This window comes from Notamacropus eugenii, chromosome 1, assembly GCF_028372415.1.
Source record: "Notamacropus eugenii isolate mMacEug1 chromosome 1, mMacEug1.pri_v2, whole genome shotgun sequence".
In the NCBI taxonomy this organism is placed as follows: domain Eukaryota; kingdom Metazoa; phylum Chordata; class Mammalia; order Diprotodontia; family Macropodidae; genus Notamacropus; species Notamacropus eugenii.
Genome location: NC_092872.1, coordinates 213,064,527 through 213,084,113, shown reverse-complemented (window position 1 = coordinate 213,084,113; position 19,587 = coordinate 213,064,527). Strand labels below are relative to the sequence as shown.

At 38.8% G+C, this 19,587-nt stretch overlaps 1 protein-coding gene across 1 annotated transcript in view; it reads left to right on the top strand.

Annotated features, from left to right (window-relative positions):
- Window positions 1–19,266, top strand: part of OPALIN (oligodendrocytic myelin paranodal and inner loop protein) — a 28,386-nt gene extending 9,120 nt beyond the window's left edge. Inside the window, exons 3-7 of the mRNA XM_072621430.1 lie at window positions 6,202–6,237; window positions 8,712–8,747; window positions 15,812–15,928; window positions 17,047–17,106; window positions 19,087–19,266. Coding sequence (XP_072477531.1) covers window positions 6,202–6,237; window positions 8,712–8,747; window positions 15,812–15,928; window positions 17,047–17,106; window positions 19,087–19,266 — 429 coding nt within the window. The remainder of the gene's footprint in view (window positions 1–6,201; window positions 6,238–8,711; window positions 8,748–15,811; window positions 15,929–17,046; window positions 17,107–19,086) is intronic.
- Window positions 19,267–19,587: the final 321 nt, after the last annotated feature.

The following is a 19,587-nucleotide window of genomic DNA, read 5'->3' as shown; positions in this document are numbered from 1 at the left end:
TGAGTCTAATCATTTCCCCATGTGGTATTAGAGAGAGACAGAAACACAGAGAAAGAGACAGACAGACAGACAGACAGACAGAGATAGACAGAGACAGAGACAGAGAGAAAGAGAGAGAGATAGAGACAGAGAAGTTAACTGGGCCAGACAGTACGCTAATCCTCTCCTCTCTTCTCGTCTCCTCTCCTCTCCTTTCTCCTGTCCCCTGTCCCCTGTTCTCTTCCAAAACCTTAAACCTACTGCACTCTGAAATTGGGACTCCATTGGGCCCTGCCTGAGGGCTCCTCTGGACCCTCCTAGCTTGAGAGTCATTATCCATAGTAACTGTTGCTGGTTTCCACCCAGCCTGAAGTCTTTCCTTTTTCTTGACCTCATTAAAGGGGCCATGCTCCGGCAACTTCTTAAATAGTCCTATTCAATGAATGGGCCTTGCCTCACCCTAAGTGAGGGCCTGCAAAGACCTTGGCCTAAAGGGCCCAAGTTCTCCCTGTGCATCCTGGGTCACCTCCAGTCATTCTGAAGAATATCTGGTCACTGGATTGAGATGGCTCTGGAGGAGAAGTGAGGCTGGTGAGCTGCACAGCCTTCCTTCACTCAAAACAAAGTCAAGTGCAAGTCATGTCACCATTTCTCTGATGGTATAGTCTTCTTCGACAACAAAGGACAAACACACAATAATCATTGGGGTTACAGCTAAAAGCTAATTAGACGATCTCTGTCCTCAAAGAGCTGAAATTCTTTAAAAAAAATTTTTTTCCATTCACATGTAAAAACAATTTTGAACATTCGTTTTTTATAACTTTGATTTGCAAGTTCTCTCCTTCCCTCCTTCCTCTACCCTTTCATTAAGAAGGCAAGCAATTTTATAGCATCTGTACATGTGCATCATGCAAAACATATTTCCATATTAGTCATGTTGTGGGGAAAAAAACACAGACAAAAAACTCTTCCAAGAAAAATAAAGTAAAAAATGTTTTGATCTACATTCAAACTCCATTAATTCTTTTTCTGTAGGTGGATAGCATTTTTTAACATGAATCCTTTAGAATTGTCTTGGATTATTATATTGCTGAGAATAGGTAAGTCATTCATAGTTAAACATCATACAATATTGACGTTACTATGTACAGTGTTTTCCTGGTTCTGCTCTCTTCACTTTTTCATTAATTTATGTGTCTTTTCAGATTTTTTCTGAAACCCTTCTGCAAAAAACTTAAATTCTAGTGAGTAAAGACAACACATAATAAAGAACTGGAAAGTACTTGTATGCTAGATGGAAGTAAATCATGGGCAGTGGCATGGCTAGAGATTTCCAGGAAATAGAGATCTACTTCCCAAGTATTCTCTCATCTTGATTAAACATCCCCAATTCCTTCAACCAATCATCAGGATTAACTCAATTACTTTTAGAGTCCAAATCATATGTGTGTATGTGTATGTATATGTGTGTATATACATATACACACATTTATATATACATATATGTATGTATACATACATATTAGTGTATGACTAATATGGTAACATTTAAGACTGGATGGAACCTAGCAACACCTTAAATAGGCAGTGATTAGGTATTTGCCGCCTTTAGCCATCTTCAGCTATGAATCTGGAAATGAGTGCAAAAATACCGGAGTATGATTCCAGAGGAGGCTAAGGGGCAAAGACCACAGAGGTGTAATAAGAGGTGCCTTTGCTAACCAGAAGAAATAAATTTTCTTATTGGTTCATGATATTGATAGAAGCAAATCTAGTACCCAAAACAAGAAATACTCTATTACAGAAATTGTGGAGAAAGAAAACAAGAACAAAAAAGAGAGAGGTAAGAAGAGGGAATGGGGTAGTTGACTATATAGGAATGGGCTATTTGAGAATCTGTGTCCATACCTTTCTCATAGAAAAAGCATACCTATGATGCTATTTCCCCATGAAGGGACATACTAAACAGCCTTCCAGATGACCAGGGGCTGCTATGATCCCTTTTTTCTATTACTTGCTGTTAAAGTTCTGCCGTCTCTGTCTAAGTCATAGTTTGATGACCAATCCATAGGGTACATCTCTAGACAAAATTGTATGGTCAAAATTTATCCCAAACCCTAACAGTTCCTAGGCATCCCTTTTAGATATAATACAGGTGTCTTTCTCTTAGCAATAATTCTGATAAGATTTACATCACAGGCACAGTACACAGAACTTTAGTAGGGAAAAAGGTCTTATGATGACCTAGTTCAACCCCTTCATTTTGAAGATGGTGCACAGAGGTTCAGTAAGGTTCGATGAATTGCCCCCAAATCACACAGACAGATAGTAGGAGAACCTAGACTAGAACCTAGATTTCATGATTCCTGGTTCAATACTTTTTTTTGTTCAATACTCTTAACTCTACACCATACATTATATTTGCTTTATGGCCTGGAAATAAAATCACAATTAAAGTAGGATTAGATACATGAATGGATACTCTAGTTGGGTTTCAAATATGTTTGACTATCCAAAATTGGTAAAGAAATCAGAGTCCATTGAAACGTTTCAAACATTACTTGAAACTGTAGAGTCTAGATATCTTGGGTTTCTCTCTTCATATTAAACAAAGCAATGAACCAGTTGACTGTAGTCCCTTAAATTAGAGGGGGAAACCCTAAATCAAACAAATAAACAAAAAAAATAAAACCTTCTATGAGATCACAGCCTCAACATCACCAAAGTTATATCTGTTGGTAAGAAGTCAATAGTAGAATGGGCCAATTTTCTATTCTCTGTCTGTGTGTTAGTAGACTCCAAGCTCTCTACAAGTCAATGGTGTGATATCACAGGCTAAAAAGCTAATGAGATAAAGGTTGATACTATAAGCAAATTGGGAAAGCAAGGAATAGTTTGCCTGTCAGGTCTATGGAGAATGGAAGAATTTGTGTCTAAACAAGAGATAGAGAACAATATGAAATGCAAAATGGATAATTTTGATCACATCAAATTAAAAAGGTTTTGTACAAACAAGTCAATGAAGCCAAGATTAGAAGGGAAGCAGAGAGCTGAGAAATAATTTTTACAGCCAGCATCTCTGATAAAGGTCTCATTTCTAAAATATATAGAGAACTGAGTCAAATATATAAGAATACAAGTCATTTCCCAATTGATAAATGGTCAAAGGATCTGAACAGGCAGTTTTCAGAGGAAGAAATTAAAGATATCTAGAGTTATATGAAAAAATGCTCTAAATCCCTATTGATTAGAGAGATGCAAATCAAAACAACTCTGAGATACCACATCACATCTTAGATTGGCTAACATGAAAAAATGGGAATATGATAGATATTGGAGAAGATGTGGGAAAGTTGGAACACTAATGTGTTGTTGGTGGAGTTGTGAGCTGATCCAACCATTCTGGAGAACATTTTGGAACTGTGCCCGAAGGGCTATAAAATTGTACATGCCCATTGATCTAGCAATACCACTATTGGATTTGTATCCCAAAGAGACAACAAAAAAAGGGGAAAGGACCCACATGTATAAAAATATTTATAGCAGCTCTTTTTGTGATGGCCAGGAATTGGAATTTGAGGGGATGTCCATCAATTGAGCAATGGCTGAACAAGTTGTGGTATATGAATGTAATGGAATACTATTGTTCCATAAGAAACAATGAGCAGGCAGACTTCAGAAAAAATCTAGAAAGACTTCCATGAACTGATGCTGAGTGAAGTAAGCAGAACCAGAAGAAGTAACATCAACTTGATTTGATGAACTTAGCTCTCCTGAGCAATACGATGATCTAAGATAGTTCCAAAAGACTCATGAAGAAAAAGGCTATCCATATTCTGGGACAGAAGTATGAGGTCTGACTGCAGATTGAAGGATACCATTTTCTCTTTCCTTTTTTGCCCTTTCTTTCTCATGGTTTTTCCTTTTTGTTCTGACTCTTATTTCACAACATGACTAATGTGGAAATATGTTTAATATGACCATACATGTATAGCCTTATCAAATTATATGCCTGTCTTGGGGAGGAGGGAGTTGGGGGAGGAAGGAGTGGAGGGATGGGGGACAATTTAGAACTCAAAATCTTACAAAAGCAAATGCTGAAAACTAAAAATTAATTAATTTTTAAAAGTACTTTCTAGCTCTAAAAAAAAAAAAAAAAAAAAGCTAATGAGATCTTTGGCTATAATGAGCAGCACAGTGTTGACACTTCCCTACAAGAGGTCAAGACTGGAAGAGAGTTGACTCCTCCCTTCCTTTGAGTCAGTAAATTCTACATAACTCACAGTACTGAGGAAAGGGAAGATCTGAGTTTCTCTTCTGCATTAAGGATCTGCCCCTTGATGGTCCTTGACTCTAGCTCCTAATTAGAGCCAAAAAACTATTCCACTTGCTCCAAGAATCTCTCTCTGTCTCTTTGTCTGTTTGTCTCATACACAAACACACACACACACACACACACACACACACACACTCACACATCACTTTGTTCCAGAATTCCTCCACTTATACAAAACCTTTTCCCTTGCTCCACAACTTTTTCTTTGTTGGTACAGGAATTCCCTGACACTGACACTTCTATGCACTGCCATCTTTGGGATGACATTTCCCTCTTTTTCTGGAACTATGTGATTCCTTGGAGAGTCCACTAGGAGACAGGCTTCTTCCAGAGACTCAGTCAGTATGTGTCCATCTGGGTCCTCTCTGGTTTTGTTAGTTTTTAGTCTCCCCATTTTTGTGTCTGTTATCCCTTCATAACAGCAAGTTCATAGCTTAAGTATGTGGCTAGATATCAGTCATCCTTAAGTGTATAGCTTATCAAAGAAATATCATCAATGACAGAATAGAATGAAGTAGTCATTTGGATTCAATGAAGCCTTTTATATCTCTGTATAGGGCAGAGTTTCTTAGTCTTATTATTTTTTTTTTTTTGGATCATGGACCACTTTGCCAATCCATTGAAACCTACAGACTCCCTCCCAGAATAATATTTTTAAATGCATAAAATAAAATACTCGGACTTAAAAAGGTAACCAAGGACAGTGCCTGGTACATGATAGGTGCTTAATCCATGCTAATTAACAGACTGAAAATAAAAAAATTTTTCCCATATAAGTTTCCCATATAATGGGGACTTGCAGACTCCTGGTTAGGAATTCTTGGTATGGGAAATCTCACATCAAGACTCAAGACTATACCTGGATACATGCTCTATAGCATGACCTTGAGGACCTTCATCATCCTGGTCACCCTCTTCTGGATGCTCTCCAATTTTATTCAGTCATGTCTGACTCTTCATGACCACATTTGGGGTTTTTTTGGCAGAGATACTGGAGTGGTTTGCCATTTCCTTTTCCAGCTCATTTAACAGATGAGGAAGCTGGGATAAACAGGGTTAAGTGACTTGCCTAGGGTCACACAGTTACTAAGTGTCTGAGGTCATATTTTAATTCAAGAAGATAAGTGTTCCTGACTTCATGCCTGGTACTCTATCTACTACACCACCTAGCTCGCCTTCTCCAATTTATGTGATGCCTTTCTTTCAAATGTAGTACCCAGAACTGAACACAGTACTCTAGGTGGAGTGCGCTCAGTGAGACTACCAGCCAGTCTTAGATACCCTGTCTGTCACTGCAATTTTAATCCAGGCTGGAGAAAGAGGAGAGAAGGAGGGAATCCATACATATATAGTGCCTACTTTGTGCCAGGCACTGTGCTAAGTAATTTTTACAGTAATTATCTTGTTTGATCCTCACAATGATCCTGCAAAGCAACTTCTATTATTAACCCCATTTTAACATTGAGGAAACTGAGAAATACAGGTTAAATGACTTGCCCAAAGTCACAAAGCTAGTAAATGTCTGAGGCCAGATATGAACTTAGCCCATCATTCTGTCAACTGCAAAACAGGTAATTCAGGTTGAATCAGTTAAGCAATTGGCATCAGGTACTGGAACCTGGGGAAATAGGGCAATTATATGCTTGAAGAATAGGATACAAGGTGGGAATATTGGACTCCCTATACTGGAAGAGGGGAGAGGTCATCAAGATAGATCCTGAGTCACACCACTTCTAGGAATCCCTCGGGCTAAGGTTAGGACAGAACTGAACCTGCAGGTGGGGATTAAATAGGAAATGATCTGTCTGAGTTAAAAATGCATGAGGAAGAGAAACCAGACAGACTATGTATGACAAAGAATTTTAATATGTCCTTTTCCCTTCCAGAGTTTGATCCAAAACCTCACGTTGCCACCTAACACAGTAAGTATTCATATCCTTTGCACTAGATAGGTCAGCAAATGTTAGTATAGTTTTTGAGTCAAGCCTCTGTAGAATAGCACAGAGACTTCAGATTAAGCAAGAACAGACTAAACAGAGGAGGAATTCCCAGTTTTTTTCAAATATATTTAGGTTCCTGGTTTCCGGTGGCAAACTGTTTCAACACTTTGCTCACTCTCCATCTTGACTGGTTCTGACACAAGCTATCCTCAACTTAACAAGATTACAGTATGTTGATTGGTCCAATTCTACTTCTATGGGTCTCACTGCTTCTCTTTTTGGGGACAATTATACCAGTGATTCAGAAAGATGAATTAAATCAACATCACAAGGAAGAATTAAGGTATGTCGAGGCTTTCTCCTGTGCTATGTATAAGAGACCCTCTACCATACTGAAAAAACAGGGAAGAAATCACACTTGCCATATTAACAGAAAGCAGTTAAATTTAAGGTAAATTGAAGGGAAAAATAAAGAAGAGATAGGGGAGAGAAGGAGAGAATGAAGAAAGACAAGAATGGAAATGTAAGAGAAAAGGAAATGATAGGTAAAGAAGAGGGAGAGAAAGAAAATGATTTTCGTAGTATGGCAATATGACTCAGAACACACTATGATTAGGTAGACATCCTTATAGTGCATCCTGATAAAAAAAAAAAAGGGATGGGAGTTTTGTGGCAATGGTAAGAAGCAAGGGAGCAATAGCCAGGAAGCATTTTAAATGATGGCAAAGAGAGACAGAAAAGAATGGCAATCCCATAATGAGCTCTAGACATCCCATATGAACCTTGATTTTTCATGAAATATAGTAGAGTTTGGGTGTTCACCTACCAAAATTCATAACTCTGAGCCCCCATCTGAAGACTTTGGAGCAAACCAAACCTGATGATTCATGAAATCAAAGCAAATGTACTTGATAAAATAATATAGGTATTAAAAATTCTTGGCACTCATTATTAAATGGCCGCTACTCCCCAAATGTCTCCAAAGATCATGTTGATCCCAAAACAGCAGAAGGACACATCAGTTCACTCATAGAAGTTTATAAGACAAGGATGTGTTAAAGGGCTCTATTTATACATTTTCTTTTCCATTTCAAAGCAGCAGTCCCTAGAGAGTACTAGCTACCTGGGATGGCAGTCAGATGCACTATGAAACTTTAAAATGAAATTTTACTCCCATCATCAAGGTCTAGACAGAATGCTAGGGCAGAGAAAGTGGCTGCAATGTCACATGTCTCTCTGCCCTTCTCTTTGACTATACCAGTACCTCCCCCTTTTTACTAGCTCACCTCTCATTGCTTCTGAGGAGACTTCTGTCTTTTTAAATTGGACATTCTAAAAGCATGCCTGCTGAATCAGAATACATGGCAAGTAACATGACCATACTGTGGTGTTTGGACACAGCCTTTTAGGATGTGTAGTTCAAAGAATTTACACACCACTGAATGTCTCCTCTCTTATCTCCCAAAATATTGTGGAAATATTGGAGTTTTCCTCACCTTTCCTTCTTTCCTTTAACCCTCTTTCCCCAGAGTACCCTTGGTCTTATACTTGTATTCTGGCTCTGCTACTTCCTGCCTTTGTAACCTTGAGTAAACCTCAGTTTTTTCATTTGTAACATGAAGCAGTCCTAGCTCTAAATCCTATGGTTTCTCATTAAATTAATTTTCTTTCCATAAGCAAACTTTCCATAACTCAAAATATCCTGGGTGACAGAATCAAACATTTGTTGTGGATAATTCAAATACTTGAAAGACCCAGTATGGGAACTCTCTTTGCCAATGCAGATCACAGCTCACCTATAACTCAATAGATAAGTCTTAGGAAGTCACTTGAAATACATAGTATTTTAAGACATTTGTCCAGGATATGACACAACTATTGCCAGGATCAGCAATTTAATCCAGGCCTTCATGACCCTAAGCCAGCACTAAGCTACCCCATCTCTATAGATGAATTGGAATGAAGGAAGGAAACAAGCATTTATTAAGCAACTACTACGTTCCAGGAACTGTGTTAAGTGCTTTACAAATATTATCTCATTTAATCCTCACAACAACCCTGTGAGGTAGGTGTTGCTATTAACATTTGCAGATGAGGAAACTGAGGCAGAGAGGCTCAGTGACACAGGTCACACAGCTAGTAAGTATCTGAGGCTGGATTTGAAACCAGGTTCCCCCAACTCCATACCCACTGTGCCGTCTTATTGTCTCTTACATGCTATAAATGCATAAAGTAGGTAATTAAGATTTGATTTCAGAAATAGTGATCCATAGGATCAAATTTCATTTTTTTCTGGGAACTCTCAGTTTAAAAGAATGGCTATAAAAATCAGTTAATTTTGCAAAGGGTCAGAAACCAGAAATTCTATTTTCAGACAAACTGTTTTACAACCATAACATCCATTATTACAGATTCTATTTTCTGAAGATGCATGTTATTTTTTTCTTGCTCTACAGACTTCCTTTCCTGATGCTACTGGTGGAATCACAGAAGTAAGTACAACATTGGATTGAAAAATTGTCAGGAAAAACAAAACCAAATTACATATAACTTTGTCTTTGTCTTACGTAAAACATCTTCCTACTAACTCTGCTCACAAGTAGAACAATGTAAGAAGAGCACGTCATATTTACAATTTTTTGAATGAAAGAATGAATGAATAGATGAAAAAGTATATATGTACTTGATGTGCTGGGCACTATGCTAAGTGGTAGAGATATAAATCTAAAAGCAAAATATTAAGTTTCTCCTTAATAGAGTTCCAAGATTTCTTTCTATTTGCACAATATCACTTATCTTTAATTCCTTTTGGAATTTTTTTCTTACATCAATGAGCATTTATTAAGTGTTTACTATGTGCGAGACATTGTGATAAGTGCTGGGAATATTACTTGCTTGTGTTCGTCCTTCGTTTTCGAAAAGGACCATGACTTGTCCTCAAGGAACTTACGTTCTAATGAGAGAAGACAACACCTTAAAGGAAATGGAAAGGGGGAGAAGAAGGTCACCTCAAGGAGGCATGATTGATAAACTCCAGAGAGTCAGAAGTGGAGCCCAGAGAGAAATGAAGAAACAGCTGGCCTGAAGGCTTTCCTTTTAATGGAGGTTCTGGAGAAACTAACGAATTAGGGGAAAGGACAGCAGGGGCTCAGGGTACTTCCTGTATGAGAAAGTCAGGAGAGGAGTGAACTTCCAGGATGACCAAGGTACTATGGCATGATAGAGAAAATCTACATGGCCAGGTGTGGAGATTGAAGAGGAAAGGAATTGTACATCATTTTCTTGAAATAAAGTGGCCACAGTCTTTTCTTTTCCACTTTGTACTAAAACCTTAATAATTCTGAGGTTACTACTCTCGTTTGTCTAGGGGTGTGATGGTAAATGTTTAACATTCAGCTCTCTGAAGGAAAAAAGTGTTCTTGACAGACTGTTAATTTTAATCTGTATTATTAACATTTTCTCCATCACTTTCTTAGGTCTAGAAACAACAAACCAAAACAACAAATCAAGCCCTGACTTTTAGCTATGCTGATTTCCAAGGAATAAATGCTCACACTGAAAATTTCACAATCTGGTTTTAAAAGCTACAATGAGCTGACTCCAATAAACTACTGGATTTGTTCTCCAAAGCTGCCTTTTTAATTCAATCCAACAAATATTTATTAAACACTTGATATGAATATGGCAGTCTACAAGTTGCTGGGCATACAAAGACAAAAATAAATTAGCTTTTTGAATGCTCCCCAGACCATCAAAAAAATGTTATTAGCAAATGATAATTAATTACAAAATGTCTCTTCAAGGCATTTCCTTCATGTTATCTCAGCTCTTTTGAAAGGAGACTGTCTAGCCTCTTTCACGTGTTGAATTGCATTAGCTGAACTCTGTACATGATATAAGGATTAAGATCAGTGGCTACTCTCCTGTTATACTATACATCCTGCCGTAACATAGTTTATAATATAATAGGAACTATAACAGATTGAGAGTTAATCAGCTACAGAGAGTTGAAAGTACTATTGAGGAATTAGAGAAGCACTACAGAAAGATTTGGATGTAGAAAGGAAGTCACTCAAAGGGGAGAGCAGTTTTGAGAAATTGGGTCCTTGGCAGCAGAGAAAAGAACTGGTGGCTATGAGTGCTGGAAGAGAGCTGGCTCTGGAAATTGAGAGTTGAGTTTTGCAGAGGAATGAACCCTAAAAATCCAACCAAGCAATCTAACCAACAGAAATGTTAGTCCGGGTGAAACTGGATGAGGATTCCTCAAAGAGAAAAAGGACTTCTAGGTCTTGTTGCATCCTAGTTTATATGTATGGGTAAGGCAACATGCAACCAATTTTAGCAGATTGTAATAGTAGTCCCTCACTACTATTATCTGCTTTTTGAGGTCATCGTTCCCGCAAATATTGTGCATATTTGTAGAAGAATGCCCCCCAGGTTTATAAGTGGAATGTTTTGTAGCTACTACTTACTGTGCCACCTCAGCAAATGCCTTTGAACCAGGTCCTCTAATGCCAGATTCAGTACTCATTAAAGCATATTCCATCTTGACTCAGAAACTCTGAGCCAACTTTCTGTGACTATGAATGAGTTCTTTAAACTCTTCTGCCTCTTTTTATTTACTATCAGCTTACTACAGTTGGTTTTGACCTGCAATCAGCTTGGTTTTGACTCTATAACCATCCATCCCCCAACTCTGGTAGCCTGCCTCCCTTTTCAGCTGACTTTTGTATATTGTCTTCTCCCCATATTTTAAGTCATGGGTGGAGACAGTGTCTTTTTATGTGTATTCCCAGTGCTTAGTACATGCACGTTTATTAATTATTGATTGGCTTTTTTGATGTTGTTCTGTTGTGTCTGACTCTTTGTGACCCTGTGGACCTCTGTCCATAGGGTTCTTTTGGCAAAGATACTGGTTTGCCATTTTCATCTTCAGTGAACCACCAGTCCATAGGCAAACAGATGCAGGGACTTGCCAAGGTCATATAGCTAGGAAGTTTCTGAGGCTAGATTTCAACTCGTCTTTCTGCCTCTGAGCCTAGAACTCTTTCCACTGTGCCATCCAGATGACTTTGACTGACTTATCTTTCTATAAAATAAATGGGAAATGTTCAATACTATCTTCTTTCTGGAGCTGTGAAGATTCCAGAGATAAGTGGATAAAATACTTCAAACAGCAATGAGAATAAAATAATGATAATGACTTACATTTCTGTCACCTTTAAAGTCTACAACATACTTTATACACTATCTCTCAATTGTTTCTTCAATGTCAAGTGGCGAAATTATTTTTAAGAATTTATGCCCCAGAAACCTTTTATGCTGAAGAAGCCTCTACATCCTGGAAGGTCAAACTGCCCTGGACTTCCCACCTTGGAAGGACTCTGAGCTCCTGCAGCTTCTTGCCCTGATTAGATGGCTCCTCCCGGGACCTTCATGCAAGGAAGGCACCTGGCCAGCCGTGTCTTCATTCTTCTCCTGATGACTGAGTACCTTCATCCCACCATGTCCTCTGCTTTAGCTTCCTTGTGTAGGTTATATTTCTGCAGTAGAATGGGAGCTTCTTTTCCTGAGAAAAGGGACTATCTTTTTTTTCTACTTATATCTGTATTCCTACTATTTAGCATAGCACTTAACACATAGAAAAAGCTTAATAAATACTTATTACCTGACTATTCTTAAGTGTTTATTGCCTGTAAGAGACTTTCGTGGCATAGAGAATAGTCAAGTCAATGGACTTGGGATCAGGAAAAACTGGGTTCAGATCCAGACTCTGACACTTAATAGTTGTGTAATCCTCACACAGTCGAACTCACTGTACCTTGACCCCAACATCATGATGTCATTGGCCTTCTTTGAGTACAAATGAGGGACAACAACAAGAACCATTGTATAAACATGGGTAGATTCCAACGACTTTATTAAATTACAGCAGCTGGGGGAGGGAGTTCCTCGACAAATGAAACCAAAGATCCTCAACGAATTTGAGGGTAAAATTTCACAACCTAGGATTATTCCAAGGCGGCTACTTTCTCTGATGAGTGAAAGAATCTTAAAAATGGGGTGATAACGCATCTGTGGATTCTCAGTGCACAGTAAATAGAAGGCACTCAATCAATGCTTGTTGACTAACTGTAGCTCTCAGGTGATACTGTGAAAATGATCAAGGAGCTTGGTTTGTCAGTACTTGGAGCTCTGAGAAAAATGCTAGGAATAGCCAAGAACAGATACTAACAGATAGTCCAGAAATCTAGAGACAAACTGTTCAGTTTGTCAGGGAGTGTATATAAAAAAGCATGAGTGACCTTGGTTGTAGCAACCCACAAGTGGAGAAGAGAGAAGGGTAAATGACTTAGCAGTAGTAAAGGAAAAGTTATTGTTGCCTTAGATGGACACTTAACACCAAGAGACTGATTTATGGTCCCACATCAGAGTGACATACAAGGATAACAGACTAGGCAGCTGTGCGTTAGAGGTGACAGTGAGTGACCAAATGGTAGTGAGCTGGTTATGTAGAGACTTTGGGTAGGGATCAGTCTTCCTGTGATGTAGGAATAGGGGATATTCTCCCCTCTTTTGGGGGTATCTGGAGTCTAGAGATAGCATACAAGCTGCCAGAGGAAACTTGCCTACCAGAGCTCAGGGAAAATCCCACCTGAGATACAGTAAAGACTGTGAGTTTGTAGCATGAATTTGTGGGAATCCAGGATACCAGGGTAAGGCTAGAAGGGACCTCAGAAGCCATCTAATCTAGCCCCCTCATGTAACAGATGAAGAAACTAAAGCCCAAGTAGGTGACTTGTTCAAGGTTACACAGACAGTAAACTGCTCCCCACAAGGTGAGGCTCTTATTGTCCCACTTGATGACTATCATCTAAGAAATAGCTCCTTAAAAAAGAAGATCGACTGGTCATGTGGTGAGAGTAAAGAATGGCCAGTCAACAGCCTGTGGGCTCTTCTGGTATCCCCATGATATAAAAAGAAAACAAGGATGAACTCCAGCATATTGGGTGGATTCCTTGTGTACTTATGAGAGGACACAAAAAAGGATGGATAGGCATAAACTTCCTGTACCTTACCACAGAAACAACCCCACCCTCTCACATGTGGGATGTTACCAAGCTGTTACACATTTGGAAAGGGCTATGGTCCTCAAGTTGGATGGGTCCATGTGAAGAGAGGGAGAGGGAAAAGGAGAAAGAAAGGGAGAGGGAGAAGGGAAAAGGAGAGGGAGGGAGGGATGGAGGGGGAGAGAGAAAGAGAGAGGGAGGGAGGGAGGAACTTGCACTGGGTTCACTCACTAGACTCAAAGAACACCTTAGATATGGGCTAATTGGGTAGGGGAAAGATTGCTTAAAGGCTTTGGAAAGTGTTCTGACTTATGAAATAGTCATCCAGGAAAGCTCATTTTGTGTAAGTGCTGACCAGGTTACATCTGTTTCCTGCCTCTGCCCTGTCCTGTTCTGATCCCCTGTCTCTCATTTCTTCTTACTGGCAGCAAAAAGAACCAAAGGCTGGTTCCTAGAGTAGAAATCCTAGTATAGCCCAAAGAGGCAAGAAACTTTTACAAATTCTTCCAATCTAACCAACCACTTGGATTTCTTTTTAAAATATGAGATAATAGATTTTAAAAAATAGGAGGGGGGCAGTGTGCTACAGTGAGGAGAGCATTAGCTCTTGAGCCAAAATTCTTAAGTTAGAATCCTGCCTCTGACACTTTCTACCTGTGTGATCTCGAGCAAGTCACTAAAACTTTTTTTTGCCTCAGTATCCTTATCTGTGAAATGAGGTAGTTGGACTAGATGACGTCCAGCATCTCTTCTGTCTCTAGGTTTACGAACCATTTTGTTTTTCCATCACATTTATTCTCAGCTATGCTTCTCTGACACTCCCCCTATCTCCATCTCATCCTGTCCCCCACAGGGAACATACTTTCAGGGAAAGAAGTTATTCAAAACCAACCAATACATTGACCCCATCTCGCAGGACATGCAGTCTTCTATGCAGATAGTCTCCAAAGAAGAGAGGGAGGTGAATTTCATCACTTTTTCTTTGGAGGCAGGATTGGTAATTAAGATTAGAGTGCTTACTTGCCTTGCTGGTGTTTTGTTTTGTTTTTCATTTACGTCACTCAAACAATTGCATTCTTGTGGATGATCACTTTCTCTGTATTTACATTAGTCTGAGTTTTCAATGTTAGGAAGGCAAGTTTCCCCTGGGTCATTTTAGAAGTCTAAACATAGGGACCCTGGGGCAGCTAAGTGGTGCAGTGAATGGAGCACAGAGCCTGTAATCAGGAAGTCTTGAGTTCAAATTTGACCTCACACACTTACTGTGTGACCCTGAATAAGTCACTTCATCCTGTTTGCCTCAGTTTCCTTACCTGTAAAATGAGCTGGAGAAGGAAATGGCAAACCACTCCAGGATCTTTGCCAAAAAAACCCCAAGTAAACCCACAAGTAGAGTCACAAAGAATTGGATATGACTGAAATAACTAAAAAACAACAAAACCTAGGGACCCTAAGAGCAGCCACTAGGATTTACTGATATGAGTTGCCTCTGCTGAGTCAAGCTTGTTTGGGACAAGAGAAAATGTATGGGTGAAGCAGATGTTGTGAACCGTTCACCGAAACCTTCTCTGTCTGTCTCATCAGAGAAACAAGAGAGCCAGATTCAATTTCTGGAAGGCAGCATTTCATGATGAGTAGACCTGAGTTGAAATCCTACCTCTGACATGTGTTTCCCATGTAGCCATGGACCTCTCTGAGCCTCAGTTTCCTCATCTGTATAGTGCAGAGAATATTATCTGTAGTGCCTGTCTCGGGCTTGTGATGACCGTGCAAGTAAACCTTTAAGTACTCTCTTAATGTGAGCGCCTATTAGAGCTTGGTGACTCCGACTGCTACAGAGCCCATCCCTCCTCTTCAATGGATGCTTCAGGGAGGCTCCTTACACTCAAAAGCACCCTCTGTCCCCCCCTGTTGGATGATATACGTTGTACATTAGCAGAGTGCAGTGGAAAGAATGCTGGAATTGGAGTCAGGAATAACTGCCCATTTCAGACACTTGTTAGTGGTATGATTCTAGCTGTTCCCAGCCTCAGAATCAGGAGTCCAATAGGGAGCTGAGAGGGGCTCCTTCATCTGTAAAACCGGGATGATAATATCAAGAGTATTTATCTCACTGCATTGCTGTAGTGATCAAAGGGGATAACATATGTATCCTGCTTTATTAACCTTAAAGTACCATATAACTATTCTTCTTCACCATTACATCATTTGTACATTCAGAGAAGACAACAGGCACTTATTAAGCATGTGTTGGGCATATTTTCTTTGCTATTTACAAAACAAAGCAAAACCATAGGGAAAAATACCATCCTTGCTTTTAAGCAACTTACAGTCGAGGTTGAGCCTCCAGTATGAAAAAAGACTATGACTTGGACATATCTGGGGCTGCATATGACATCTTTGTCAACCATTTGTGGGATTGAATGGCGAGCCATCACAAAAGAATTGATACATTTGATCCTATGCTTCCTGTCTCTCTCTATTAGGATTGTATCACAATTCTGAGGCTGGCAGCAGGCATCCCAACCTTGGTGGCCATGGTCCTGCTTGTAGCTTTAATTGTGGTCTGTGCTCGGAAAAGAAGAAAGGATGGGCACACCCAGGTGATTATCCCTTTCCTTTGAACAGGGACTCCAAGGCATTCATTCTATGACCATTTATTAAGAACTTACTATTTAAGTGCTTAAGTTGGGCTTCATTCGAGGTGTTGGGGATACAAAGATAAAACCAAAGCAATGCCTGCCCTCAAGGAACTTTCACTGTAAATGCCAGTTTGTGGCATTATAATTCTTAAATTTCATTTCTGTTAGTAGATGCTGGACAAAAACATTCTCACCTTTTGCCTCAGTTTCATTGTCAGGCTAATGAGAATATTTGTTCTTTAGAGGACATTTGTTTAAAGTAAAAATATTCTCAAATTATAGAGAAATTTTCTGGTTGTAATTCTTGATGTCTATTGAATAATAAACATAATGATAAAACCAAGTTCCCTTTCCATCAGACTTGGGTTTTAGGAAAATCACTTTGTCTGCTGTGTGATCAATACATTAAAGTGGGGAGAGATTTGAGGCAGGGAGGCCAGGATGGGTTATTGCGGTTTTTGTTGTTTATTTTCAAAGAGGACCAATGACATCACAGGTGATGTCCTAATGTTCTTGTGAATTTAATTTAAATGAGGCAAAGTTGTCAGCCTCACTCTCTCTCTCCTGAGTCATCAAACTCCAGTGGCAGGACAAGATGACTGATGATGGCGGGGATTCAGTGGATGACCTTGTTGTCTTCCCTGTCTGACCAAGCTCTAAGCAGTCCACCTCTCTGGTTTAGTATGGGGTAACTGTGAAAACAAAGGACAACATGCAGGGAAAGAGAGTGAATGATAAATCTAGGCAAAGAGAGGTGGCTATAAAGCATAAAGATGTCTACAATCAGTTACGTCCAATAATATAGTCACTTATGCTTTTTTTCCTTCCATAATAAAGAAGGTAGAGTCTCCCTTTGACATAAATATCATCAGACTATTTCAGGGTCCAGATCCCTCATTCAAAGATTCTGTCAGGTAGAGTTAATCACAAAGATTGTCCTGTTATTATTTAAAGTGTCACATGGACTCTAAAATCCATTCCATATTCTATTTTTTAATGCACCTATGTTCATTTCTCATGGGATTATAGCATGATCCAAGCTTATATCTTTCCATTCCACATTTTTGTTACCAATTTAGGAGAACCAAAGACCAAATGATTTTCCAGACATCTATGACAGTTCTGAAATATCATTGGAGGTAAGGATTCTGAGATGTACTTCTTAATATCTCATATAATCTGTGGACTGTGAATCCTGTCATCAGAAGGAGAGGGTAAAAAAGTAGATTGGGTTAAAAAGGAGAGGGATATAAAATGAAAACCAGAGGGATATGGGGAGAGAGAGAGAGAGAGAGGGAGAGAGGGAGGAAGAGAGAGAGAGAGGGAGAAAGAGAGAGAGAGTCAGAATATCAGATAGAGGTAGTAATTCTTACTATTAGAGGTCAGTCTGGAGAAGAGACTTTATCTGGGACACGAAAGATGTCTTCAGACTTTTGGAGGGCTATAATGGAGAAGTGGAATTAAGCTTATTTTGTTTAGACTCAAAGGGTAGAGCTAGATGTAATGGGTGAAAGTTATTAGTAATAAAGATTTTGGCTCAATGTAAGGAAAAGCTTCCCAATAATTAGTCACCCCAAAATGAATGGGCTTCCTTATGAGGTAATGAGTTCCCTATACCTGGAGGTCTTCAGAGATTGGATGGTCATAGTCATGGATCTTATTAGAAAATAGTATCCAGGTGCAAGTTGACTTAGATGACCTGTGAGTCTTCCATTGTTAAGATTCTGTGATTCTTGATGGATGTTCATTTAGTTGTTCCCAGCATCTGTCCTCTGATACACCTTCCTTGATATGATCTGAACATTTTTCTGTTGAGACCAAAATACTTCAATACTCAACCAATAGTGTCCAAACATTTTTGAACATGTACTTTTATCAGTAAAAATTTTCAAGCACGTAACCTTAGTATATGTTTATTTACTTATTCATAAATTATATATATATATGTATACTATACGACTAATTATGGGCATTATAAAAATCACACCAAAATAGAAATGGAAAGGACAAGATAAAAATGAAACAATATTCAACCCTGGAGTCAGTAGAGTTTATGATTAAGGCACTAAAGTTTATTGAGTAGGGGGCCTGATAAATTCAGATTTAGGGTTTAGGAAAATCACTTTGGCTGCTGTGTGTAGGATAGATTAAAGTGGGAAGAGATTTGAAGCAGGAATACCAGTTAGGAAGCAGGTGAGAACTGATGGAGACCTGAACTAGGTTAGTGACTGTGAATAGAGAAAGGCGGATATAGATGAGAGATGCCATGAAGGTAGGATTAATTAGATTTGTCAAGTGAATAGATATGTGGAGTGAGAGTGAGGAATTGAAGGAGTTGTGAATTTCAATGACCAGAAAGATAGTGGTACTCTTCTCAGGAATAAGGTTCAGGTTCTTGAGATGATATCTCCACTAAGGACTATCACACATGAACTGGTGAAGTCTTTGCAGAGAGATCAACACTATTAAGAACCACACTGGAAAGGTTTGTTAAAAGGGTAGATGCAAGGATAGATTTTATTGTGAACTGTAACAGATCTCTTAACCTTAGCTTACTGAGTTATCATTATTAGGGGCTTATTGATTGATCTGTTATCAACTACAATCATTTGTTTAAATTAAACTCTTGTACTAAAATTTAGAACCAAGTTTGAAACAAACTGATCTTCATAACAAATAAAGCTACAAATAGAATTCTTCTTTGTGCATTTACTATTTACTCTTTTTGTGCCGTGAAAGACATTAATGTCTTCCTTTAGAAGTATGACATCTCTACTCTACCAGAGACTGGGCTGTTGCCTAATCCAGTATGACACCCTGGGAACTAAGAAGGAAAAACAAGCAATTGCCTTGAACTGGTGCACTAAAGAATCTAACCCTCAAAATTCCCCTAAGCATTCCTGGGGACATCTTGATCTACTGTTTGGGAAATTCTAATCTGAGATACGTGATGAATATAAAGTAACCAATTATTGGTTTTTTGGAGGAACCTAATTATTATTTAGTATTGGGAGGCCAAGAGATATGAGAGAACACAAACCTATAAATGATTTTAATGACAGAAATCATGAGGCTGCTCAAGCTTCATTAGCCCTTTTATTTATTTGTTTTTTTCCCAGAATCTCAGCAGTCCTGACATGGATGTGAAGGAAACAATAGAGATGGAAGAGACTCACGTGTATGTGAAGACCATAACAGGGATAGAAGAGATATCATATGATGCTTACGTTCCTAGAACTGAAATGAAAAAAAAGCAGAATTTGCCAAGGTGGCTTTTACCCAAACGGGACAGGAAATGAAATATCCTCATCCACTAATTTCAAACTTACTAAAAAAAAAAATTAGACCAGAAAAAAGAGATACTTGGGTTTATACTGGAAGTCAAATAGAATGCCCAGATGATACCTAGACAACACAAACTGTCTTCATTGATCTGAAAAAAAATTTCATTAGCATTTGAGTTGATTTATTCAGTAATACTTAGGTTCTGCCTGAATAATGAAGCACTTAGTAACAAGGTGCCACTCATCTAAGACCATTGCTTAGAAGAATAATGACTCTAGGACCTTAAACACTTGAATTCCATCTCTATCACTTCCCTTGGTTTTTCTGGGTGACCT